Here is a 24,562-nt window from a genome sequence, read left to right on the forward strand (position 1 = left end):
GACCCAGTGAGGGAGGCACTGTTTCTTCCCCCATTCTTTCCAGGTAGACCCATGGAGGGGCTGAGAGGTAGAATGACGTGTCTGAGCCCCCGTCACTGGCCGGGGCTCCAGAACAGCCGTTAGAATCCAGACCGAACCATCCAAATAGCGAACAGAGGGACCAATGAGCACACAAACGCACAAACAGGTAATTACGACCTCTCTCCGGGACCGGGAGGGATTGCTGGGTTGTGGGTCCCTCTGGCGGATGGAAGGAAAGGGCCAGGCTCAAGGGGGATGACACGCTAATGGGGAGATGGCCGGCAGGGGATGCACCTTTAAGGCCTGGAGCCACCTTCACCGGCACCCCGACCTTGAGGGAACTCAGCAGCCACGTGGGAGGGAGCCAGGAGGTCAGCCGAGCCAGCCGCTCACGCAGCAAAGGTGGTGGTGAACCAGGCGAAGAGGCAGAGGCTCAGAGGGTTTGGACAACAGGCCCAAGACCACGCAGCGAAGTAGCTGCAGAGTTGTGAGTCTCGGCGAAGGCTCTGCTGTCATGCCCCAGCCCGGACATTTTCTGGTTCTCTCGGTCTCGGGGTCTCTCGCTCTCTCTCTCTCACGCACACAGGCACGCCCGCCCGCCCGCAGCACCCAGCTCCCGCTGGAGACGAAAGGCAATGCAACGCACAAATTGCAAGTCACACTTTATTCACTCGCCAGGGGGTGCGGGGGGATTGTGGGCAGCAGACCTAGCCCCTGGGAAGGAGCAACAGGGGGGCACTAGTTGGAGGGGTGGAAGGCGCCCCGTTGGTGCCACTGCATGTCGCGGATGCGGCGCACGGACTGCACCTGGGGGTGGGGAGCCCCAAAGTCACCGCTGTCTTTGTAGTCTCCCTTCTCCAGCAGGTACTGCAGCCCGCGGTAGCCGGGGTACTGGTAGCCGACCCACCTGCGGGGCGGAGGGGAAGCAGACGAAGAGAGAGGGAAGGAGAGCAGCCTTAGGCCGTGAGGAAGGGTGGGTTTCCCGTTCATTCCACACTTCCTGATTGTCGAGCAGGAACGCCACCCTTCCGGCCTCCGGCCTCCGGCCTCTGCTTGCTTCCTTCTCTTGGTGGGGAGATCACTATCTCCTAAAGCAACTTTTGGCTGAAGGCCTGCTACTAGGGAAAGGTGACCGCAAGCCCACTTCAGCCTACAAGAACACAGGTCTCTTCACTGTCTCCGTCCACCCTCATCCCAACCCCATGCCTGGCTGCAAGGCCAAACGAGAGAGGAGGCTAGGTCCCAGGGCCCCTCCATTATCCCTTCATCATTTGAAGTCAGCACCGTTTAGGGGGGATCCTCCACTCTTTTGAGCACCTAAGGAAAGTTACAGTTTCTCCCCCTCCCCCCGCCCCACACACAAAATGTCACAAAGCCCTGGCCTACAAGGACCTGCCAGGCCAACCCTTACGTATACCTGCAGTTCTCCCTCGTGGTCTTGTGCACTATATCTCTGCGCACCCATCACTTTAACCTTTGGGGAGTCCCTCCAACTCACCAGGCTCCTCCAACCCCAGGGCCTTTGCACATGCCCTTCTCTATCTGGAATGTCCTTCCTGTCTTCACACCGCACTTCCTACTCTTTCTTGGGATCTGAGCTCAACAGTCCCTTCCTCAAGGAAGGAGCCCAGATCTGTGTGGATTCTTAAATTGTTAACCGTTGACCCCAGCTAGACTGTTAGCTACACAAAGAAAAAGCCAGGTCTCTTGAAGCTGCTCTGACACACGGAGCACTTAATGTGACGCCTGGCACGTGGCAGGACTCCAGCACTTGAGTAACGAGTGAACGCACAAACGAAAAGGACTATGAACGCAGAGCCGTGCACACCATTTTCGGAGGTTGACGAACCCCAGAAAAGCCAGTCGGTGTTGGGTCAAACCAGCTCTCTTGAGGGGGGAGGGGGTAGAGAAAGGTCCTGGCGTGTCTCACTTTCCAATGTCTGTGGTGTCAATACTCCCACCCCGGCTGGTTTCGAGCCACCGATGATTCAGCAACCAGCTCACAGATATTCTGAAACCTTCAGAGTCGGCTCTTGCAAGCTGGAACCAACCACCTGCAGCACCCCACTGCCTGTAGCCCCTCTGTGAACCCCCAGAGGGTTTAATTTTGCCGGCACGGGCTGGGCTTTCTCCCCCCGTAGCCCTGTTAAGACCACGCAACTCATCCCGACCTCTCCTATACCCCCACCACCATTTACGGTCCTGCTCCTGGGGACTGAGGTTAAGGCCAAGCTTTCTCTCCTTCCCCCCTCCCCCAGGTAGGGTATTGCCCAAGAGGCAGATCTGGAGGGGACGGCAAGGGCTGAAAGCCACACGCAAGCTCGCGATCTCCACGCCCATTTTCCAGCGGGAAGACTGAGGTCGCGAGTGTGCAAGATTAGCAGGGTTCGGGGCAGAGCGGGACTTAGGACCCCGGGGTCTGGGCTCCCGGGCGGGGTGAGCAGGGCTGGGTCTGCACTCACGTGCCACTCTGCACGCGCACCGACGACACCTTCTCCTGGTAGCCGTGGGCGTGGAAGCTGGGCACATCATCGTCTATGATTTCCATCTTCTTCCCCGTGAAGTTGGGGTTTTCATAGAGGATGATCTTGTGCTCTTGGCTGTCCTGTTGACAGGGAGCAGGGAGAGTGAGCGCGGGAGGGGGAGCGAGGGAGGGCCTTCCGGCCCCATCCGCGTGCTGCGGTGTTGGGATTAGCACACTCCATCTACAGCCCTCTGCCCAGTACCCCTGCCACACGAGTGCAATTGTAACTGCAGGTAAACAGCGGCCGTTTGTTGAGGTCCCACAGGCTATCTGCACGCGACACTCTGGAGTCGACACTTCAAGGCACATTCAATTCTGATAGGTCATGTTCCCCCCCTATAGCCTCAGCCTGCTTAAAAAAAAAAAAAAGGCAGCCACAATCGACACATACAGGGACACAGGCTGGTGGTGCCCCGAAAAGGCACTTGACATGTTTTGGCTTTCCTTCGTCGCCACATCTCTTCCCATCTTCCTGTTCCTGTGACATTTTCCTTAGTCATCCCCTTTAATCCTTTAAATACTCTTATGCTCTCTGGCAGATGAGAAAACCCGGGGCTCAGAGAGGTAAAGCAGCTTGCCCAAGGTCACACAGCTGGGAGCACCAGAGCCAAGGTAGGAACCCGGGTCCATGGGATGCAATGTTCTCCTACCTTCCATCAAGCTCTGGGGGGAACTAGACTGTGCTGGGGAGGCTTGGGAGTGTAAGTGAGCATTGCTGGGCCCGCTGTCCTCCCTAAGAGCTCACATTCTCGTAAAGAATCAGGTTCAGAAATGCACCAGAACGCCCCACCGGCACGAGTTACAAACAGGAGCTGAACTACCTTTTCCTCCACACCAATCCCAGGATTTCTTTTCATGTTTACGATGGCAACTGTTTATTGCGCAATTGCTGTGTGATGCGTTCCCAACCCCTGAAAGCACCGTCTGTACAGAATAGAATGTGAGCGGCACCCCCACCAGAGCATTTTGAGGTCTTGTGAATGGAGCCCCCTGGGGTTGTGCAATGTGGCAACTCTCAGGCTGGGCATGTGGGAATCTCAGGGCCGCAGAGTCAAATATCCCCATTTTACAGATGGGAAAACTGAGGCCCAGGGAGGCGAACGGCTTCTAGCAGGTCACACAGCCAGGAAGCACACCCTGCACATTAGAAGGGGTCACGATGCTGGAGGCAAAGGCCCCCTCCTGGTCCCTAAAGCCCTGGCCACAAGCAGCAGAGAGAAGAAGCAAGAAGTGACGGGAGGCTCACCACTTTGATGGGCCTCAGGGAGCTGAGGGAGTCCGTCCTCCGACTGCTGGTCCATGAGTCCCAGCGGGGGTACTCGCCCTTCTCGAACACAAACTGCTCACCCTTGCAGTTGGCTTGTTCGTAGCCCACCCAGCTGCAGTGGAGACAGAGAGAGGGGAGGTCGAGCCACCCCAGGCTTCCTCTGGCAGGACCCTGGCTTAGTCTCTCGAGCCCCCTGGGTGGGGGGGGGGGGTGGCTCACACTTGCCCAGCTCACCCATCAAAATCCAGACACCGCCAGTCCAAGAGCAGAATCACCTCAGCGATCCAGAACTTAATTTTGAACAGTAAACGGTCATTAATAAAAATACCAAAAGTTAGATTTTGAAAAAGACAGCAGGGGAGTATAAAGTCCGTTTGAGAAATTCTTCTATCCAAATGCGAAAAAAAAAAAAAAGTGGGGGTGGGCAACTGAGAATCAGATGCAGTGCTTAAATGGTCAAAACCTCCCTCGCCCAGGAAGATGTGCTCCTGGGGCGCACAGACGCCCAGAGCGTGTTGGATAAGGGCAACCTGGCAGGGCCATTCTTCTGGCAGATCCTGACTTGAGTAGCATTTGTTGAACTCTGCAGAATCCCCTGAGAACCCTGAGTTGGGGTGTGGGTCACGTAAGACCCCCAACCCCTCCAGAATCACTGACCTCTTGGGTCACCAGTGGCCACCCCCGATTCCTGAGGCTCTTGCAGAGAAGGAGTGGTCAAGGACCCACAGAGAGAGTCCCCTGCAGGCTGTGTTTAGCTCTGTGATCTGAGCAGGGCAGAATCAGATCCTACCAGCCCTCCTCTCCGGGGTCAGGGACCCAAGGCTGCCGGCCCCCAAGTGTGCCGGTGAATCTGCTGACATCCAGCGTGGCCAGAATCTGGGAAGGGCACAGTGAAAGCAGAGCTGGGACATCTAGCTTTAAACCGCCCAGGAGAGTGCAGATGCTCCAGGAGCCACAGACGGGCAGCTGTGCCCGTGAGAGAGACTGTGTTTATCTCCCCACTTCGAGGAGGTGCCTGGCCTCCGTGTCAGGATTTGCCTATGAGTTCTTTTCCTTCCCCCTCAGCGTGGTTCCTCTTATCCTACGGAGGAGGAAGCCAAGCCTCAGAGAGGGAAGTTCTTGGTCCAAGGTCACACAGCCTGAAAGTGATCGAGCTGGGATTTGAATCCAGTTCTCTGTGACCCCAAAGCACAAACTCTCTCCATAGGCTGCCCCAAATTTCAGGGTCTAAGAGCACAGTGGGGGGAGGGCAGTTCCCCCCAGCTCCATATGCCTCACCCTGGCAGCTCCCACCGGGCGAGCCCCCCTCCTGCACCCCACCCAGGTACGTACGGTCCAGCCTGCACCAGGACGGAGCCTGCCTTCTCCACGCCGGTCTCCTTCAGGTTGGGGCAGGGCCCGCTGAGCTCGTGCGAGTGGCCCTGGAAGTTCTCTTGCTCAAAGATGATGATCTGTGACCGGAGGAGAGGGTGGGACCCGTCACGATGCGGAGGACCGAAGCAGGGCATTGGGGGCGGGGAGGGGGCTCAGGGAGCCTCGAGGGATCCTGACGGGCTCCACTTTCGGGAGTCACAGACCCAACGCGAAAGCCAGACAGTCCTGGCACCTGCCAGCTGTGAGACCTTCCTGAGCCCGTATTTCACCTCGCTGAGCCTCGGCTGCCCCATCTGTAAAACGGGAAGTGACAGCGCCTACCTCACGGGGTTGCTGGAAGGGCTCAGAGAAGCACAACGGTGAGCTCGCAGTATCTGCTCTGTGTGGGGGGAGGCAGAACCCTGAGAACGAAGGGACAACCTGCGGATCCCAGGCAGGCAAGTGGCAGAGTGGAAACTGGAGTCCAAGTTTGTCTGGTGCCGTTTCCGTTAAGGGCAGCGCTTTGCGAGCCAACGCGCTCACAAGGCACCTGGGACCTTGACAAAATGCGGTTTCCGGGGCAGCACGTCTTGGGGGTGAGGCCCCAGATTCTGCATCCCTAACGAGCTCCCGGGAGAGGTAGGGCTGTCTCCTGCTCCTGCTACAGCCGGGCCGGCACCACCAACACACCTGACCCCGTTTGGCCCCTAAGACCCCGCATACCTGTGCCTTTTCTTTAAGCCCCCACGGGCTCTGCAGGTCTCCTCCCCCGGGACACTTCTTAGGGGGCCTTCCCTCCTTAAGGGGGCTCTCATCAGCCCGGGAAGGGGGCCAGCAGGCTCCCCATGAGGGAGGCACAATCTCTGCAAGATGAAGGCGCCCCCCCTACCCCACCATGGCCTCGCAGCCGCCACCTTGCACGATTCCAGAGCGTGTTTGCAGCCACACGTCCCCAGGGAGCAGCCCCCACCCCGCCCCGGGTGGAGAGGCGGGCTCAGGGCAGCAGGCTCCTGGGAAGGGCAGCCGCACAATCTACATGGTCAGCACTGGCTGTGTAAACACGTCCCTCTCTCCCAGGCCGGGGATTAGCTAGATAAAGGCAGGGCAGGGAGGCCCGGTGGGGCTCAGAGACAAATTCCATGGGCTCAGTTCGGCCTTTATGGTCACTGACTCGACCACGGAAGGGTCAGGAGACACGGGCTCTGATGTCACCCCTGTTGCGTCTCCAGCTGGGCAACCCAGCAAGCAACTGGGTTGCTTCGCGCCTCAGCTGGCCCGTCTGTAAAATGGGAGAGGCTGAGCACTCTGCAGGGTTACCGAGAAGAAGCAGGAGCAGGGACATTAGGAGCCAATGTATCATCACCCTGGCCTGGGAGACAAGGAGGAGGACCAGGGAGGTCAGCCTCTCCGTGTATTCGAACGGCCCCAGACGGCCCGGAAGCTCAGTATTGTCACCGTGACCGTTCTTGCTATGTATCCACACACGGATGCTGACATTTTACGCGATATCTAATCCTTTAAATGCGCGCTGTCCGGGGGCGCCGGGGTGGCTCACCGTCGGTGAAACGTTCGACTTCGGCTCACGTCATGATCTCGCGGTTCATGAGTTCGAGCCCCGCGTCGGGGATCCTGTCTCTGTCTCTATCTCTCTCTCTCTCTCTGTCTCTCTCTCTTCCTGCCCCTTCCCTGCTCACGCACTCTCTCACTCAAAAATAAACATTATAGGGGCGCCTGGGTGGCGCAGTCGGTTAAGCGTCCGACTTCAGCCAGGTCATGATCTCGCGGTCCGTGAGTTCGAGCCCCGCGTCGGGCTCTGGGCTGACGGCTCAGAGTCTGGAGCCTGTTTCCGATTCTGTGTCTCCCTCTCTCTCTGCCCCTCCCCCATTCATGCTCTGTCTCTCTCTGTCCCAAAAATAAATAAACGTTGAAAAAAAAATTTTTTTTTAAATAAATAAATAAATAAATAAAATAAACATTATAAATAAACAAATGTGTGCAGGCCAGTGCTGCAGCCATTCATTGGCCTCCTAAGTCTGAGGGACGCACTCAGGCCGTCCCAATGAAGACGCACTGTCACAGAAGGTGACACATCAGATTTTGAAGGTTTAGGATAGTCAAGAAAGAGTGCCAAAGGGCTTTCTCATAGTTTTTCTATTGATTATACGTTAGGGCCTATTGCGTTTAATAAAATAGAATACGCAAACTAATTTCCCTGGCTCCTTTGTACCTTCTTACCGTGGCTACGGGAAATGCTAAATGGCATGGGGGCTCGATTTCTACGTCTGTGGGCCAGCGCAGCTCTAAACGGCTTGCACAGGCCTTCGTGCTCCTCCTCAGACTCATGCAGCTCGGTCTCACCTCTGGGCCTTTGCGCTCGCTGTGTCCTCTGCCTGGAATGTTCTCCCTGACCCCCACCCCGACTCACGTGGCCGGTGACCCGGGTCTCCCCTCCCGTGTCGCCTCCTCAGAGAGGCCTCCCTGACCGCCTCAAGCTAACACCTCCTTTCCTCATTCATCCCGACTCTCTGAACTCAAGCTTCCCTGGCCGGAGAAGCCACATGTCAGACAAAAGGGCAGTGCCTGGGTGGACCCCTTGCCCAGGGTCCCTGAAGCAGGGGACCATGGGAGGGAGCCCGGCAGAGGCAGTCAGGGGAATGGTGGCTGGTAGAGGTTTGGGTGCAGACTGGGTATGATGAGTCCCCCCTCATTGGACCCTAGGAGGGCAAGAAGGATGAGGGGGCAAAGCAGTCAGTGATAGCTGGTCTTAGCTGGACACCGCAGGCCAGGCCGAGCTGGTGTCCTTTGCCTCTTCACACCCACCTTGCACCGTGATTCCGATTCTCCCCAATTTACAAAGGTGGGAACTGAGGCTCAGAGAGGTCAAGTGACTGGCCCGAGTCACACAGCAGGTCAGGAATCCCACCTCACCTTCGGTTCACAAGCCCCCTCTCGCACGGGACTGTGGGTCCGCCCCAGCTCTGGGGAGCCCCTGTGGGCAATGGGGTACGGGGTATGGGGTGAGGCAGAGAAACGTAAGTCTCCAGAGCTGGAAGCTGGTGTCAGGAATCCTGGCCGGCCGTGGGCTGGTGCAGGGGCTGGGGCAGGGGCGGGGCGGGAGGGGGGGCGTCAGAATCAGTGCCCCCTTGTGCAAGTGGGGGGGACTGGAGCCCAGAGAGGGGCAGGGGCAGAGAGCAGGAGCTTCAGGAAGGAGGACACCCACTTGGACTTTACAGAAGGGAAACTGAGTCTGGAGGAGGAGTTCTGCGTGCCCCCCCACCCTCCCCTGCATCGTACCCACCTTGGGGTTGAGGGGCTGTGGCTTGCCCGCTTGGGTCTGGTGGTCTGAGGCCATGGTGGGTGGTCCTGTGCAGGAAAGACCTGGAAGATATGTGGGAAGCGGCAGTGAGGACCTCTCTGGGCCCTCTGCTTTCTCCCCTGGGTGCCTCGGGGCCCCTCCACTCCGGCCCTCGAGCCTTCTGGTATCCCTGTCTCAGGATGTTCCAGAGCAGCAGGGTCCACAAGTGGCTGTCTGACTTCCCATCCTTAGCTTCATTTCTTGGTGCCCAGGACTGCTCCGGAGGGGAAATCGAGGTCTGCTAAGAAAGCGGTGATAAACTGGGGCTTCAAGTGGGGCCCCAGGTGGGTCCCCGTCATTCAGCTCCAGACAAAGGGAGCCACGCAGAATGCAGCCCCATCCATATCGTGCAGAAAGTTCCCGATCAAAAACAAAGTGCGGGCCACAAACCCCACTCGCAAAGTCTCCTGTAACCCCAAGCCCTCACCCCGATTTTGTCCTCAAGACCCCCTCCCCCCGGGCACCCAGTACCCAGAATGCCCCTCTGCTGCTGACCTTCCCCCACTCGCCCATATCTGTGATGGACTCATGCTACGAGAAGGCGAAGAAATGAGCATAATGGTAGAAACTCAGGCACTGTGATAGGCAGCAGCAGGGAAGATTTCTTCCCTGGTGAGAACGTCAGAAAACGTTTTCCAGAACGTCTGGAAAGTTGGCACTCTCTTCCCCTTTCCCGCAGGAGGAGCAGTGACCCCAGCCTGCGTGTTTCCAGTGAACAGGAGACACCTGAACTCCTTCTCCAGAGAAGACGCCCAGCCTTCCAGAAGCCCCTTCCACACTCGAGCCCAGGCCAGGACGTCCCCCACAGAGAAGAACTGCAAATAAGCAGCTTGGGGGCCAAGCCCGCTCTGTTCTCCTAAGTAACCAGCCCTGTGCACCTGTCACACGGCCAGAGGCCCCGCCATGCAGCCCCCAGTCGTTGACCGCCTCGCACTAAAGGTTAAGCTCAATCAGGTCAACTCGGGTGCTGCCAAGGTGGGCCTCAATTTCCTGTTCTGCAAAGTGGGGACAGTCATGGCGCCCGACGATATCTGTGAACAGGTTGTGACGACTTGACCCCCGGGCAGCGGGTCCGGGATACAGCCGGCATTCTGTAAATGGCAGCAGTTATGGCATCATGAGGGTCATTTCCACCAAGCTTTAGTGGCTGTGGAATCACCTGTCGCTGGAAGCTCTCAGAGATCCCCAGCTGCTTCCTGGCCACTAAGCGCTCCCCAAGTCTGGACACGTAGCAGGTGCCCGGGAATGTCTGCGGATTTGGGGAGCACTGGCTCACCACCTTCGAAACGATGCTGGGCCTTTGCTGGTTTGATTCCTTCCACTAACAAACCCTCGGATTCTCCCCCCCAGTCACTAGCGACGCAAGGACGCTGATGGACTGGTTGACATTAATAGAGGAGCCTGTGTGCCAGGCACCGTGCCGGACCAGGCGCCTGTGTCACCTCTGACAAAGGAGGTTTGACGACCCCTCTCCCCATTTAACAGAAGAGAAGGCTGAGGCTTACGGCAGTGAAGTCGTTGCCCAAGGTCCCCCTGTCAGAAAGGGGGTGGCACCTGGATTGGAACCCAGGTCTCCCACACTTTCCAACAGGGGATAAGGATGAGAGAAAAAGGCAAGGCAAGCGAGAGAGGCATTCTTACCAGTGACGCCAGCCTCCGAGAGCTCCCGTGAAGCCTAGCCGGCAGGAGGTGGCATTTATACCTTCCCCAGGAGTGCCAGTGCCGAGACGGGTGATCGCTGCGTCCCCACAGAAAGCAGGACGAGAATGCTGGGTTAAGCCCACACCAAAGCCCGGGTCAGCAAATGCCCACAGACATTGTGTCTCTGCACAATAATGTCATTAGTTTTTGGATTCGGCCGCGCCAGGGTGGTCAGGCGGCTGGGCAAGGGGATGTCCACTTTGCATGCATCAGCCGTCCGGCTGCCAGGACCGGGGGCACGCCGGGTTCACCGGTGTGGTCAGCCGAGCCCTGGGGGAAGGCAGACAGAGGCAAATCTCAGTGGCCCTGGGAAGAAAACAAGGGAAGGGGGACGGCGATTTGCCAGCGTCCAGCATCCGTCCGTCCACCCATCCATCCACTCATTCATTCAACAAATATTTATCTGGCACATAGTGCCAAGCTCCGTTTCGGGCGAGGTGAGTAGCGTCAGGGAGGGGACCGACCCCAGTCTGGACCATCCAGGAGAGCTCCCAGGAAGAGACAGAGTCCTCGGGGACGAGGGTAAGTTAGCTTGGGAAACCAGACGGGGAAGGGAGTTCCAAACAGAAAGGGGCCATGTGCAGGAGCTGGCGTGCCATTAAAAGACTCGGAGGCAGGTTGAGATAGCTCCAGGGGGGCAGGGGGCCTGATCCTGCAGGCCGGGGAGAGTGAACTTCACCCTGAATACCCTGCGTTGTCCCAACACCTGCTGTTCTTCAGCGGGTGCTCTTAGGACCCTAGGCCCCTGAGGTTTGGAGAAACCTCTCAGATCGCTGCTGTGGCCTCCACCGCTGCCCCCGGGCACCTGGCCTTTATTCACGTGCCTCCAGTGTGCATGGCTCCTTTGCAGCCAGCCTGCGTCTCGACCGAATCCCAGATCAGGCAGGAGACCGGGAATAGCACTGGGGCTCGGAAACCAGGCTGGAGCAAGACTTGCCGTCCCCCACCTTCCACGGCCCCAACACACACACACACACACTCACACACACACACACACACACACACACACTCACACCCAGCCATGCTGTTTCTGTCTGTAGCCCTTCTCACCGCCTGACGATTGCGCAACTCGTTTATTTGCCATCTTTCCTATCAGAAGGTAGGCATCATGAGGGCAGAGCCATTGTCTGCGTGGTTCACCGTGGTACCCACCCAGTCCACGGCCTGACACGGGCCTAGGAAGCTTTGCTAAGGCAGCTTAAGACGACAGGAATCTGGGGTGTAGAATAGCGCAGCCTGTGTGGAAACAGTATGGCGGGTCCTCAGAAACTTACCAGTAGAGGGGCGCCTGGGTGGCTCTGTCCGTTAAACATCGACTCTTGATTTTGGCTCAGGTCATGATCTCAGGGTTTGAGGGATTGAGCCCCACGTCGGGCTCCGTGCTGACAGCTCAGAGCCTGCTTGGGATTCTCTCTCTCCCTCTCTCTGCCCCTCCCCTGCTCTCTCTCTCTCTCTCCCTCTTATAAATAAATAAAATAAAAGCTAAAAAAAATTACCAGTAAAATTTCTATATCACTCAGCAATTCCACTTATGGATACATAGTCCAAAGGATTGTAAGCAGGGCCTTGAACAGATACTTGCACACCCATGTTTATAGCAGTATTATTCACAGTTGCCCAAAGGGGGAAATAATGCAAATGTTCATCGATCGATGAATAGATAAACAAAACATCCATAAAATGGAACATAAATCAGCCTCATAAAGGAAGAAGATTCTGGGGCACCTGAGTGGCTCAGTCGGTTCAGTGCCCACCTCTTGGTTTCGGCTCAGGTCATGATCTCGCGGTTCGTGAGTCTGAGCCTCGGGTCCAGCTCTATGCTGGGAGCGCAGAACCTGCTTGAGATCCTCTCTCTCCCTCTCTCTCTGCCCCTCCCCCTCCCACCTCTCAAAATAAAAAAATACGCTTAAAAAAAGAAAAAAGGAAATTCTGACCCGTGCTACAGCATGGATGAACTGTAAGGACATGATGCTAAGTGACATAAGTCACAAAATGACAAATACCACATGATTCCACTTACGTGAGACTCCTGGGGTAGCGAACTTTATAGAGACAGAAAGTAGAACAGTGGGGCCAGGGGCAGGGGGACGGGGAGACGGGGAGTTGGTGTGCAATGGGCACAGAGTTTCAGTTTGGAAAGATGAAGAAGTCCTGGAAATGGAGGGTGAGGGTTGCACAACACTGTGAACTGCACACTCAAAGTGATTAAAACAGTAAGTTTTTTGTTATGTATATTTTACCACACTAAAAATTGTGTCCAAAAAGCCCATCCCCCCGAAGGGTATCATCTCAGAGTTCTGGAGGCCAGAAATCGGAAATCAAGCAGGGCTGTGCTCCCTCTGACAGCTCTAGAGGGGACATCTCAGCGCACTTGGCTTTGGGTGTGTTCCGGGCCATCTGCTGTTCTGGACAATGAGCCCAATCAGAGCTGGGTTCAGTCACGTCCATATGTCCCCAGGGCCTGCCTAGACCAAGCACATAGTAGGCGCTCAGAAGATATTTGTTGGCCAGTCGAATTCATTAACGAGTAAGAGATAAAGAGAAGGGTGAAGGTGTCTTCGTTTGGGCTTTACCAGAAACAGACCCTAAGACAAGAGTCCAAGTGTAGGTAGTTTGTTTGAGGACTCATCCCAGGGAGTATCAGCAGGGAAGGGAAGGCAGCCGATGGGGTGTATCAGGGAGCAGGCCACCACGGTGTCTTCTTGAAATTGGGTGGGAGCCAATGTGATTCATTCTGTCCAGTGGATTCTGAGATGTCTCACGTGCCTGGTCATTTTAGTGCTGCTGTCAGGCTTTCCAGCGCTTTCTCTTCCATTGCCCTGAAATGACATTGTTGCAAGAGGGTGGAGCCCCCGTCAGGCAGGGTCCGTGAATGACCTGTATTAGACAAGCATTAGACATGTGGCATGGATGAGGAATAAACCATTATGGTGAAACCACCAAGACTTGGGGGCTGTTTGTTACCCAGCATAGCCTGACTGATACATGCCTCACCGTGCTACAAATAAGATACGCCTTGGTGTCCCCAAATACAATTTAACCCTTAGACACTTAGGACCCTGAGCTAGAAGAAGAACCTCCGAGATCATCAAGTTGAAAGGCTCTCAACTCTAGCAAAACCAACACTCGCTTCCCATGACAGTCATTTTGTGACAGCCCCTTCGCTTTCTTGGAATAAAACTGAAACTGTAACCCACCTACATACATGCTTTCTGAATAAGTGCCTAATAAAATGCCCTAACTAGCTCTGGGCTGATGGCTCAGAGCCTGGAGCCTGTTTCCGATTCTGTGTCTCCCTCTCTCTCTGACCCTCCCCCGTTCATGCTCTGTCTCTCTCTGTCCCCCCCCCAAAAAAAATAAAAAATAAAATAAAATGCCCTAACTATATTATCAAGGAATAATAAATGAAATGTGTAATAATATGTATTTCAACATGAAAGGTTTGGACACAGCTATACCAGATGATGTACAAAAGGAATCTGAAGTGTTTGTGCTACTTACAAATGACAAGTTTGGGGGGGTGGGCGCCTGGGGGGCTCAGTCGATTATGTGTCTGACTCTTGATTTCAGCTCAGGTCATGATCTTGTGGTTTGTGAGGTCGAGCCCCGCATCGGGCTCTGCATTACAGCAGGGAGCCTGCTTGGGATTCTCTGTCTCCCTCTGTCTCCCTGCCCCTCCCCCACTTGCTCTCTATCTGTCTCACAAAATAAATACATAAGCATTTCAAAAGGCAAGTTTGGGTAGGAAGATAATATTGGACTGAACGTGCGTTTGACATGTTCACAAGCCTACAAGGAATTATCTTGAACGTCAGACAGCCACACACACAGATTGGCCCAGAGGTGATTGATCAATGATGCCCAATCCACAGGCAATATTGCCACGGGCCCCATGACTTTACAAAATGGGGAAGACGGCTTGGCAAAGTTCCCGCCTGAGGACGGGGAGCTGGGGGACCTGTACACGGATTCGTGTTGACCCCTGGATGAGTCATTGCACAGGTCGTAACACCTAGTTGGTGTGAATTCCCCCAGAATCCCAGCTGCCCCGGGCACACCAACATTGTGAGTTCTTTTTTTTTTTTTTTTTTAATGTTTTTTAGTGTTTTATTTGTTTTTGAGAGAGAGAGAGAGAGAGAGCATGAATGGGGGAGGGACAGAGAGAGAGGGAGACACAGAATCCGAAGCAGGCTCCAGGCTCCGAGCCATCAGCACAGAGCCCGATGTGGGGCTCGAACTCTCGAACCACGAGATCATGACCCGAGCCTAAGTCGGATGTTTAACCGACTGAGCCAGCCAGGCGCCCCAACATCGTGAGTTCTAAGGGCTCTGGGGACGCGCACGGCACCTGCTACCATCCTCACCAGATGAAAGACGTCCAGACTGAGGGCTGCAGAGAGGAGCAGCTGACCCCAGGGAGTGGGGAGTTGGGGGGTGATGGGTTCGCTGAGGCTCGCCAGTGCTGGGGCCCTAGGAGAATGCCCACAGAGCCTGTGGCCTAGCTCCCAAGAGTCCTTGGGTTCCAGTCCTGCCTCCATGAGCCCCGCTCACCCCCAGCTCCCCTTTTTCACATGAAGCCCTTTTTGCAGCTCGGATTCTCACCACGCAGCCCGGTTGCCTTATTTCCTTGTTTGCCCTGGCGTCCTTAGGATGAACCCCCATTACTGAGTTATTTGACTACACCTGCCTCTCCATTAAACAAAGTGATTTCTTGACCTTCAGGCTCACTCTCTTGTCACCGAGAGATACTCTTACCTCACTGTCCCTCTCGGGTCCTGTCCCTGCACAAGCTAGGATTTGAGTCTGAGCCTTTTGGAGTTAGACAAGCCTGGGGTCAAATCTCGGCTCTGTCCCTCCCTGGCTGTGCGACCCCGGCAGCCGGCTCTCCCTCTCTGAGCTTCCCGGGCCGTTTAGGAGGATTGCATGCCTTAGAGGAAAAATGCCCTGGTGTACTTGGTGGAAAAGCAAGTCCTCCTTGGCACAATTAGTGGGGGACCGAAGCACTGGACAGTCACTTGGAAGTCAGTGACCTCCTGGGTTCCCCCTTGGATTGGGGTCTGGCGGCACCCCACCTCTAGAGTCAGCCCCTGCTCCAGACCCTGGGGTTGAGCCCAGGCTGAGGGAGGGAGGGACCCACTGAGCCAGCACTGAGTTAGCCTCCTTGCGAGCCCTCTTCTGACCCCTTCACCCGGGAGCTGGTTACGGGCCTTCTTGGTGTTAGCCGAGACCAGTCACAGACTGGCCCAACGCCTAGAACACAGTAGGTGCTCAATAAATGGCAGCCACCTCCCCAGCCAGCAGCTACAGCAGCAGGAAGGGCTTCAGTTTGGCCAGCCACAGCACGGACAGCCGACAGCGTTGGAGGCAGACGTGAACTTGAGTCCTAATTCCACCACTCTGAAGTTCTGGCACCCGGGGCAATTTGCTTCAGCGCTCTGGGCCTCAGTTTCTCTCTCTGCCCACGGGGAATGGGTGTCTCCTATCAGTAGGTTAGAGATGATACCGTAAAGCCCTTGGCGATGTGCTCAGCCCGTGGTGTTGGAGACAAGAGGGTGGTGGCTTTTATTACTGTTGTTGCCGCTGGTGTTTTTTTTTCCTCTGCTGTGTGTCCCTGCCCCTGACGGACAGGTCGCAGTGTATGGGGCTCAGGGGAGGATGTCCCAGAGTCAGCACACAGAGAACAGACCTCAGCTCTGACACATCTGGTATGTGCGACCCCAGGAAGGTGACGCTGCTTCTCTAAGCCTCGGTTGCCTCATCTGTGGAATGGGGTGAAGAACTGGGCTGGCCTGTCGAGGTCATTCTTAGGGCTCAGTGATTCAGATGACGTCTGGCATTCAGCGAGGACTCATTTATAAAGCAAAACAAGGCCTCTGTCCGTGAGAGGGACGAGGGGGCGGGTCTTGGGGGGCATGTGGGGGACAAGGGGGGTGCTGCCATCCCACCTTTTGTCTGCCTGGTTGCTGGGTGCCCTCACCCTCCACCCGGAGCCTGGCGCCCCACCCAGCTCTCCCCTGCACACCAAAGTAAAAAATAATTCAAGATGATTTCTCGGCTGTGCATATATATTTTTTAAACATGCAAGCAGAAGTAACTGACAATTGCTGTATTCTTTTCAGCGCCTTCCCCGAGGCCCCCTCAGTCCTCCCACATACCAGCTGCATCAGCCATGGGCAGGCCGCAGGTGGCTGGGAGGGGCTCCCACAACAGGGGAACAAAGTCAGGGAGACATGCAGGGCTAGTTCATGGAGGTGGGAAGGTCCAGGGCGGGTCCCCGGGGCTGCAGGAAGCCAGCTGTCACCTGACTGGCAGAGGGGACACTCCCTTCTCTTCTCACTGGGGCCAGAAACGCCCATGGATGCCCGGCACTGCCACAGCACCCCCCTCTGGCCAGATGAAGGCACTGAGGCTCCAAGCAGTGACAGGTAGGAGGTGGGATGGGTTCTCAGGAGACCTCTGGGAGGTTCACAGGGCTGCCGATGCAGGGAAAAGACAGAGTCAGGGAGGCCACACCACCAGAGCTCAGCCAGGGGCATCCTGGCTGGTGTTCTCTTGGCCCCCCTTGGCCCCATGGTCTACCCTCTGTGCCACAGCTAGAGTGATCCTGTTAAATCGTGTCTTGCCTCGCTCAGACTCTCCATGGCTCCCACCTCCCTCAGAGAAGGGTCTGTGCAGCCCTAACTGCCCTGGCCCCACACCCTCTCTGACCACTCCCCGTCTCTACTGCTTATGCCTTTCCAGACCTACTGGCCATGTCTTTGCCATGTCTCCATCACCCAGCCACACTCCTGCTTGGGACCTTCACACCCATTATTTCTCTGCCTAGAATGTTCTCATGGTTCATTCAAGTCTCAACTCCAGTGTCACCTCCTCAGAGCAGAGTTCTCTGACCCCACTCATTACCTCCTATCATAATATTGCACTTCCTTGTCTACAGCATTTGCTAACTACTAACATTATATTCGAAATCTACTTGTTTATTTATGTAAATAAATAAGAGGCCCACTGTCTCTCTCCTCGAAAGTGAACCCCATGAGGGAGGGACTTTGTTTTGTTCCCTGCTGTGTCCTCAGGCCTTGGATAGGGCTGGCATTTGCTGAATAAATTAATGAAAACAGACATGGCAGATAGAGAGATGAAGGGGGACATGATGGATAAATGGATGGATGAGATAAAGGAAGGGTGGATGCAAGGATGGATGGATGGATGGGAGAGAGGTAAGACGATGGATCAATGGGAGAATGGATGGAAAGAACTGATGGATGAATGGATGGAAAGATGGATAGAAAGAGGGGTAGACTGGAGGAAGGATGGATGAATAGGATGGATGGATGGATGAATGGATGGATGGATGGATGGATGGATGGATGGATAGTTAGATGGGTGGATGGATGGATGGACAGATGGATGGACAAATGGATGGATAGATGGATGGATGGATGGATGGATGGATGGATGGATGGACAGATGGATGGACAAATGGATGGATGGATGGATGGATGGATGGATGGATGAATGGATGCATGGATGGATAAATGGATGGATGGATGGATAAATGGATGGATGGATCTACAGATGGACAGATAAATAAATGGGTAAGTAGATGGATGATGAGTGAATGGATGGATGGATGGGAGAGAGGTAAGACGATGGATCAATGGGAGAATGGATGGAAAGAACTGATGGATGAATGGATGGAAAGATGGATAGAAAGAGGGGTAGATTGAAGGAAGGATGGATGAATAGGATGGATGGATGGATGGATGGATGGACAGATGGACGGACGGACTGACTGACAGATGGAAACAGACAGGAAAACAGACACAAGATCAGTGCAAGTTGTGCATGTGACTCTGCTTAAAAGGACTAGAGCCTGGGGGTGAGCCCAGCTCACAGCCGACCTTGGGGACTCTCAGAACCCTAAAGCCCCAGCCCCCTCAAGAAGTGACGCAGAGGAACATGGCAGGTGGGGGACCGGCCCCAGGCTTTATTGAGTAGATTCCGGGGAAGGGGGGACAGGCAGACCATCACCCTGGCCCTGGAGCCTCCTCTTCTTGCCTCTGCTGCCCCCCAGGGCGGGCCTGGGCCACTGGGGCCTGGGTGCCCTTCAGCTGCTGAGGAAGCAGCCCCGCTTGTGCCACTTCTGGTCCCGGATGCGGCGCACAGACTGCAGCTGTGGCTGGTTGGCGTCCCACTCGTTCCAGTGGCGGTACTCACCCCGCTCGAACACATACTGGCGCCCACGGTAGCCGGGGAACTCGTAGCCAACCCACCTGCCGGGTACCAAGGTTGCAGTAAGGACGATCAGCCTCCTGCCTCCAGCCAGACCGAGGCTTTTAAAGCCGGCATCTGACCACGCTCTCTGCCTGCCTAAATTCCTCCCTGGCTCCCCAGTGCCCTCTGGATGAATTCAAACTCCCTACCCTGCTCACAGGTCCTTCACCAAACATCTCAACATGCCTTCTCCACACCCCATACTCCAACCTCTCTCATACTACTTTCCTTGAAACGGAGTGTCTCTGAACCCTTACACATGCTTTTCCTTACACCTGGAACACTCTTCCTTGCCTCATCCATATCCCTCTCCCCTTTCATTCATCTTCTTTATGTCTCGATTTGTATGTCTCCTCCTCCAGGAAAGCCCTTGCTGACGTCCCCAGGCTGAATCAGAGAGCCCCTGTGAGTCCCCCATCGCAATCCTGGTCACAATAAATTGTGAATACCTGTCTCCTTGTCTGTCTCCCCAGCAGACTAAAATTCTTGAGGGCAGAGGCTGTGTAATTCTTGTTGCCCCCCTATTCTACACATAGAAATGCTCAGCACAAAGTTGTTGAATAAATTACTATCAGGGAGGAGTGGCACCTTTTAAGGCTCATCCCCAGATCTCAAGCCCACAGAGTGAGATGTAGTCACTGACAAAGGGAAAGTGATCCTAAGACTGCATTAACAGAAATATTAAGCCTAGAAGGAGGGAGGTGATGTACTATGCACTCTTCTGTATACTATTCAGGCCATATCTAGAGAACCGCTATGTCACTTCTCACCCGGGTAAGAAGGGCAAGGACTGTGAAAGGAAACAAACAAAAATGCCCCTAAGGATCAGTTTAAGGGCCTGGGGAGGTTTGGCAAAGGAGTGAAGACCTAGATAGGGACAGGTAAGAGGAACAGATTTCACTTGATTAAAAAATAAAGATAAAACTTCCTACAAGTCAAAGCTTCCTGAAAATCTAATGGTTATGGAGGGTGAACAATTAGCCGTTCCCATCATGGGCCCCCCCTCCCCCCACCCCCCGCCATGCCTGGAGAGGCAGGGAGCGTCCGCTGTGTAGGAAACACAGTGAACAGAGATTCTATTTAGAGCCAGAGGGCGGGGCAGGGGCAGGAGTGGGGGGTTCGGTCCCTTACGTCCCGTTGATGGCCCGGATGCTCGCCACGCGGTCCTGGAAGCCATGCGCCCAGAGGCTGGGCACATCGTCATCCACTATCTCCATCTTGCGGCCGCTGAAAGCTGGGTTCTCAAACAGGTGCAGCTTGTGATCCGGGCCATCCTGGGGGCGAGATCACGTGGTGAGCCGGCGGCCCCTCCCACGCTCAGAACAGGGCTTCTGAGACGTGGGAAAGAATCCAGTCACCACAGAATAACGCCTACCCCCGAGCGCCCCCTGCCCGAGGGAGGGGATTCAGGACATGCCTGCAGGAGGGCCGGGAGGCTAGGGAGGTTCCTCCAGAGGCAGCCTCCTTGGGAATCTTAGAGCCAGGGAGCCATGAAGCCGAGAGTGGGCAGTGGGGCTCCTATTAAAACTCCATCATTTAGCAGCTAGGGAAACCGAGGCACAGAAAGGCCGGAAGGAGATAAAAATCAGTAAGGCAGGAGGATTCCCTCTTGACTAAACCAGGTTCTGACTGTGGTCTTCTTAGCTTTCTTCCCACTGTAGCATCAGTGAGTGTGACAAGAAGAGAGGGCTGGAGCAGCCACGGAGGGTGGGTGGAGCAGGTGGGGGTGGGGCAGAGCAACATTTAAGAGTGTCGCTGTGGATCAAGTCCCTTCCAGGTGTCTGAGGAAGGCAGGTGGAGAACCCGAGCTGCTTTGCAATTACTTTCTGAAGTTACTTTCCGGGATGCGTTGCTTTAAGGACAATGCTGGTCTGGGACTGGACCATGTGGCTCCTGATTTTAACAGGGTTACAGAGGGAAGTGTCAGTGCTGTGCTGGCGAAGTCAAGATGTGAATCCTGGTGTCCTGGTCCCCAGCCCAGTGGCCACTGGACCATAGCCAGCTGCTTCTCAGCCCGCACAACCTTTTAGGTCAGAAATGAAGACGGCCCTTCCCCAGCCAGGTCCGTACCAGCCCAGCCCCAGCTAAGCTTGCGCAGTGAGCCTGCCTGACCCAGCTCCCAGCCGGTCCTGCTTCTAGGAGCTCCCCCAGATGGGCAGGAGCTGTACTCACGATGTGCAGGGGCCGGAGGGACAGGAGGCTATCGCTGTGGTGGCTGTTGGACCAGGCGTCCCAGCGAGGGTAATCCCCCTTCTCCAGGACAAACTGCTCGCCACGGAAGGCCCTGCGTTCGAACGCCAGCCACCTGTAGGAGGAAACCGGCCTGGACCCGCGTCTCCTGAGGGAAGGGCCCCCAAAGCTGCTGACCTTCGACCTTGAGCCCTCCCTCCAGCCCTACCACTGATCCCTGGTCCAGGTATGAAAGGAGCTCCTGGAACATACTGGCCGCTGAGACTCTGAGCCAGAAAACCATCCTGGGAAATAGTGTAAAGAATCTGTTTTATGTGCAGCCTTTGTGTGGGTGCTCAGGAACCTTCTTAGCACAATGCCTGGCACCTAGTAGGTAATCCAAAGATAATTCCTCTCCTTTCTCCACCTCTTCCTCATTATTATTATTATTATATTGTTATTTATGTGCACGTTTCCATTCATTTTCACAGACACTCTCTCTGAAGCATGTGCCAGTGTTATCCCCATTTGACAGATGGGAAAACTGAGACCAGAGATGGGAAGGGAGTCACCTAAGACCCCACAGCAGACCTAGACCTGGAACCCGGACCTCCTGACCCCCGGAAGGCTCAGGGCTGTGAGGAGGGGGCTGGGGGCCCAGGTACTCACGGCCCAGACTCCACTTGGATGGAGCCCACCTTCTCCAGCAGGCTCTCCGTCAGGTTGGGGCACTCAGCCGAGAGCTCGCACCGCTTGCCCTGGAAGTTCTCCATTTCGTATACGATCACCTGAAAGGGCAGCATCCTGAGCATCCCAGGGGCGTGGAGCTCCCAGGGCCACCCCTTTATCCCCTCCCTCTGCAGGGTTGGGGCAGGGCCAGGAGGACCATCCCTCCGTTCCATCTGCTCTGCCTTGGACGCGCTGGGATCCAGCATCGACTGCAGGCTTGCACTGCCCCCTCGTGGCCACACGCGGGAATGTCTCCAGGAATCTCAAACCAGGATTGCAGCTACTATCTGACCCCAAACTAACAGGGTGAAATGACCCAGGGGAAGGAAATGAAGCCGCTTATGGTTAGGAGGGAATGTGGGCCCCGTTTTAAACTTTTCAAGAGAGGCCAGAAATCTGTATTTCCCTTAACGTGGAATTTTCCTGTGCCAACGAAGGAAACAGCAGCTCGCAATGTCTGAGTTGACCTTCACCTGTCCCACGCCCAGAGAGGGAAAGACTGCAAAGGAAGAGGAAGGTTTTGCCTCTTTTATCCACCTAGAAGCACAAGCTGTCTTTGCAGAAGGCCCCTGAGTTACATCTGTTCTGGTCATTTTATAGAAGGCTCAGAAAGGGTACTTGTCCTGGGCTGCACAGCAAGTTAGGCAGAGGAACCAGGATTCGGTAAGTCGGCTGGCTCTTTTCTCCTGCACGCTGCCATGGATGAGGCCCACGGAGCCAGGAAGGGCCTGTGGTGGCATCTGCCTTCCAGGCGGGCACTGCCTCTGCATCTTTGCAAAGGCCTTTAGAAGTCCCTAGACCAACCCTGTGGTCCCCCCGATCCCAAGACGAGGAAGGCCTCTTTTCTTCTCTTCCACTCTCTTTAAAGCCACCAGCACAGGGCACCTGGGTGGCTCAGTGGGTTAAGCGTCCGGCTTCGGCTCGGGTCATGATCTCACGGTTCGTGAGTTCGAGTCCCGCATCGGGCTCCGTGCTGATAGCTCGGAGCCTGGAAGCCTGCTGCGGACTCTGTGTCTTCCTCTCTCTCTGACCCTCCCCCGTTCCTGCTCTGTCTCTCTCAAAAATGAATAAACATTAAAAAAAAAAAAATGAAAGCCACCAGCACATCCTCAGAACTGCCCCCACCCACAGTTATCCCTTTAGTCAACCTATCCTCCAACCCCATCTCAGGTTAAAGCCCCCAGGGAGGCTCAGAGAGGGGAGAGCCAACAAATTCCAGCGTCGGAATTCTCCTTAGCTGGCCAGGGCAATGGCCTTTACATTTAGCTCTAGCTCCGGCTCGGGGGGCCGAGACAGCGAGCATTGTTCCATTTTCCAGATGGGGCTGTTGAGGCCCGGAGGAGCCAGAGAACTGGACTGAGGTCAGGCAGGAGAGTCCGAGCCACGTCTCCTGAAACCCCTGGGGCCTCTGTGCCCCACTGAGACAGGCTGCGCGTGTCCACTTCCGTTCTCCAGATGAGGACACAGGAGAGAGGGTGCAGTAAAGGCGTGAAGGGAGTGAGGTGTCTTTCTGGCCCCCGATGGCTGGCAGGGGTTTCTCTTTCTGGAGGCCGGCTGCCTGCTGGGGAAGCTGACCCTGAGGCCCAAGAGCAGCCCCAGGCCCGGAGCCGCTGGGACCCCTTCCCACCCCGTACCTTGTAGCTGCCCCCAAGGCCGCCGTGGCTCTTGCCCGCTGCAGCTTGCTCGGGTGCGCCATGCTGTTCCGCCATCTCGCCAGGAACGCGTCTGGCTCCAAGCAGAGGAAAATGAGTCACGGGGGTGCACCGGGACAAATGAGGTACGGATGAGATTGAGGTCGAAGATGAGCTACAGAACCTTTTGCTGCTTTGGGGGACGTGGTCGTGACTCACTGCACTGGGTCATTCAGTCATTCGACAAACATTCACTGAGCACCTATCATGGGTCACAGGACTGGGCCTGGCCCCAAAGCGTGTCCCCCTCCCCCCTCCCCAACTACTCCCCAAAACAGGGTTCTTCAAGCTCTGTGTAGGCACACCACTTCCGGACCCTGGCCAGAGGGTGGGCTTCCGCAGGGTTTCTCTACAGGGATCTCTCCCACCTCCACGCTCTGGGCTACGGTCTTCTGTTCATTCGTTACTCTGTTCACCCAAGATTCCAGGAGCACCTGCTCAGTGCCTGGCCTGGGGCTGGGTAACCCAGATGAACGGCAGACTACAGACTGGTGGGAGATGGGCAGACAGACAGATATCCAGAGAATGCATGATGCAGGACCAGATCCCGGGACACCTGCTCTGGCCCGGTTTCCAGACGTTCGGTGATTTATTTCATATGCACTTATGGAGCACTTACTGTGTACCAGCCACTTAAAGACACAGACACAGACAGACCGTTCCCTGCATCCCTGTGGGGACCGTGACACAAAACACAGGCCCCAGCGTAGTCACGTGGGAGGATTCTCATGATTGTCCCGCGACACACACAGGGGACTGTTCTCCAGTTTATCAGCACACACACATGCACGCAACTTGCACACACATAAGCTCCCGTGGTCTTTGTACACAGTCACATGACACCCACTGTACACGACGGCCCCCCCCCCCCACCTGTCACACACACACACCGTGCCCATCTCAGACGTCCGCAGTGGTCCACAGGCACACACATCTACACCCCGCGCCTGACTGCCCCCCACCATGGCCCCAGCGCCCCTACTGCTGGCGGGTGCAGCTGCGGAGCCCATATGCTCTGGACACAGGCCCAGGGATGCATATCCTACAGGATGCTTGTCCTGTCTATGCCTGGCCTCAGCAGGTCACGGGGCCTGGCCCAGCTCAGGGAGGACCCTCAGGGTCCTTGGCAGCCCCCAATTTGTTCACCCCCCTTCCTCAGCTGCGCTTAGGAGGAAGCCTAAGCACATGCCCGGGGACTCTTCCCTGGCCACCTCCCTCTGATATCAGTTGGGCTTGGTGGCTGGATCGGCTCCTCCCTCTTGGCTCCAGCCTTTAAGTGAATCCCCGGTTTGTGCAGGGGCCAGCCGTGCATGCCCCAGGGAGATCCCCAAAGGTCTGGGCCTGCTGGGGCAGCTCTCGCCTCCCCTCCCCTGCCCATCCCAGAATGAACCTGCTGCTGTAGCCTCAGGAAGAACAGAGGGGCCAGCACCGTCTGCAGACTCAGTCTGCCTTTGCTTGGAGCGTCCTATTTATGGGCG

At 55.8% G+C, this 24,562-nt stretch overlaps 2 protein-coding genes across 2 annotated transcripts; both read right to left on the reverse strand.

The window, feature by feature from the left end:
* Nucleotides 1-670: 670 nt before the first annotated feature.
* CRYBB2 (crystallin beta B2) lies at nt 671-10,268 on the reverse strand. The gene is made up of 6 exons (XM_045457989.1): nt 10,162-10,268; nt 8,464-8,543; nt 5,145-5,263; nt 3,792-3,924; nt 2,484-2,626; nt 671-928 (listed from the first exon to the last, which is right to left on the reverse strand). The coding sequence occupies exons 2-6, from the start codon at nt 8,515-8,517 to the stop codon at nt 760-762; spliced, it is 618 nt and encodes a 205-aa protein (XP_045313945.1). The 5' UTR covers nt 8,518-8,543; nt 10,162-10,268; the 3' UTR covers nt 671-759.
* A 7,915-nt stretch (nt 10,269-18,183) lies between these two features.
* Nucleotides 18,184-24,562, reverse strand: CRYBB3 (crystallin beta B3). Its single transcript, XM_045458023.1, has 6 exons — nt 24,475-24,562; nt 23,028-23,118; nt 21,334-21,452; nt 20,668-20,800; nt 19,627-19,769; nt 18,184-18,494 (listed from the first exon to the last, which is right to left on the reverse strand). The coding sequence occupies exons 2-6, from the start codon at nt 23,100-23,102 to the stop codon at nt 18,329-18,331; spliced, it is 636 nt and encodes a 211-aa protein (XP_045313979.1). The 5' UTR covers nt 23,103-23,118; nt 24,475-24,562; the 3' UTR covers nt 18,184-18,328.

This window comes from Leopardus geoffroyi, chromosome D3 (assembly GCF_018350155.1).
Source record: "Leopardus geoffroyi isolate Oge1 chromosome D3, O.geoffroyi_Oge1_pat1.0, whole genome shotgun sequence".
Lineage (NCBI taxonomy): Eukaryota > Metazoa > Chordata > Mammalia > Carnivora > Felidae > Leopardus > Leopardus geoffroyi.

Excerpts from the sequence above, each read along its gene's own strand:
- CRYBB2 (XM_045457989.1), bottom strand. The coding sequence starts at position 8,517 with ATGGCCTCAGACCACCAGACCCAAGCGGGCAAGCCACAGCCCCTCAAC. Across the intron at positions 5,264-8,463 it reads CACAGCCCCTCAACCCCAAG|ATCATCATCTTTGAGCAAGA; the intron begins GTGGGTACGATG and ends CTCCGGTCACAG. Across the intron at positions 2,627-3,791 it reads CCCTGAGGCCCATCAAAGTG|GACAGCCAAGAGCACAAGAT; the intron begins GTGAGCCTCCCG and ends CCCTGTCAACAG.
- CRYBB3 (XM_045458023.1), bottom strand. The coding sequence starts at position 23,102 with ATGGCGGAACAGCATGGCGCACCCGAGCAAGCTGCAGCGGGCAAGAGC. Across the intron at positions 21,453-23,027 it reads GCCTTGGGGGCAGCTACAAG|GTGATCGTATACGAAATGGA; the intron begins GTACGGGGTGGG and ends CTGCCCTTTCAG. Across the intron at positions 18,495-19,626 it reads ATCCGGGCCATCAACGGGAC|GTGGGTTGGCTACGAGTTCC; the intron begins GTAAGGGACCGA and ends GGTACCCGGCAG.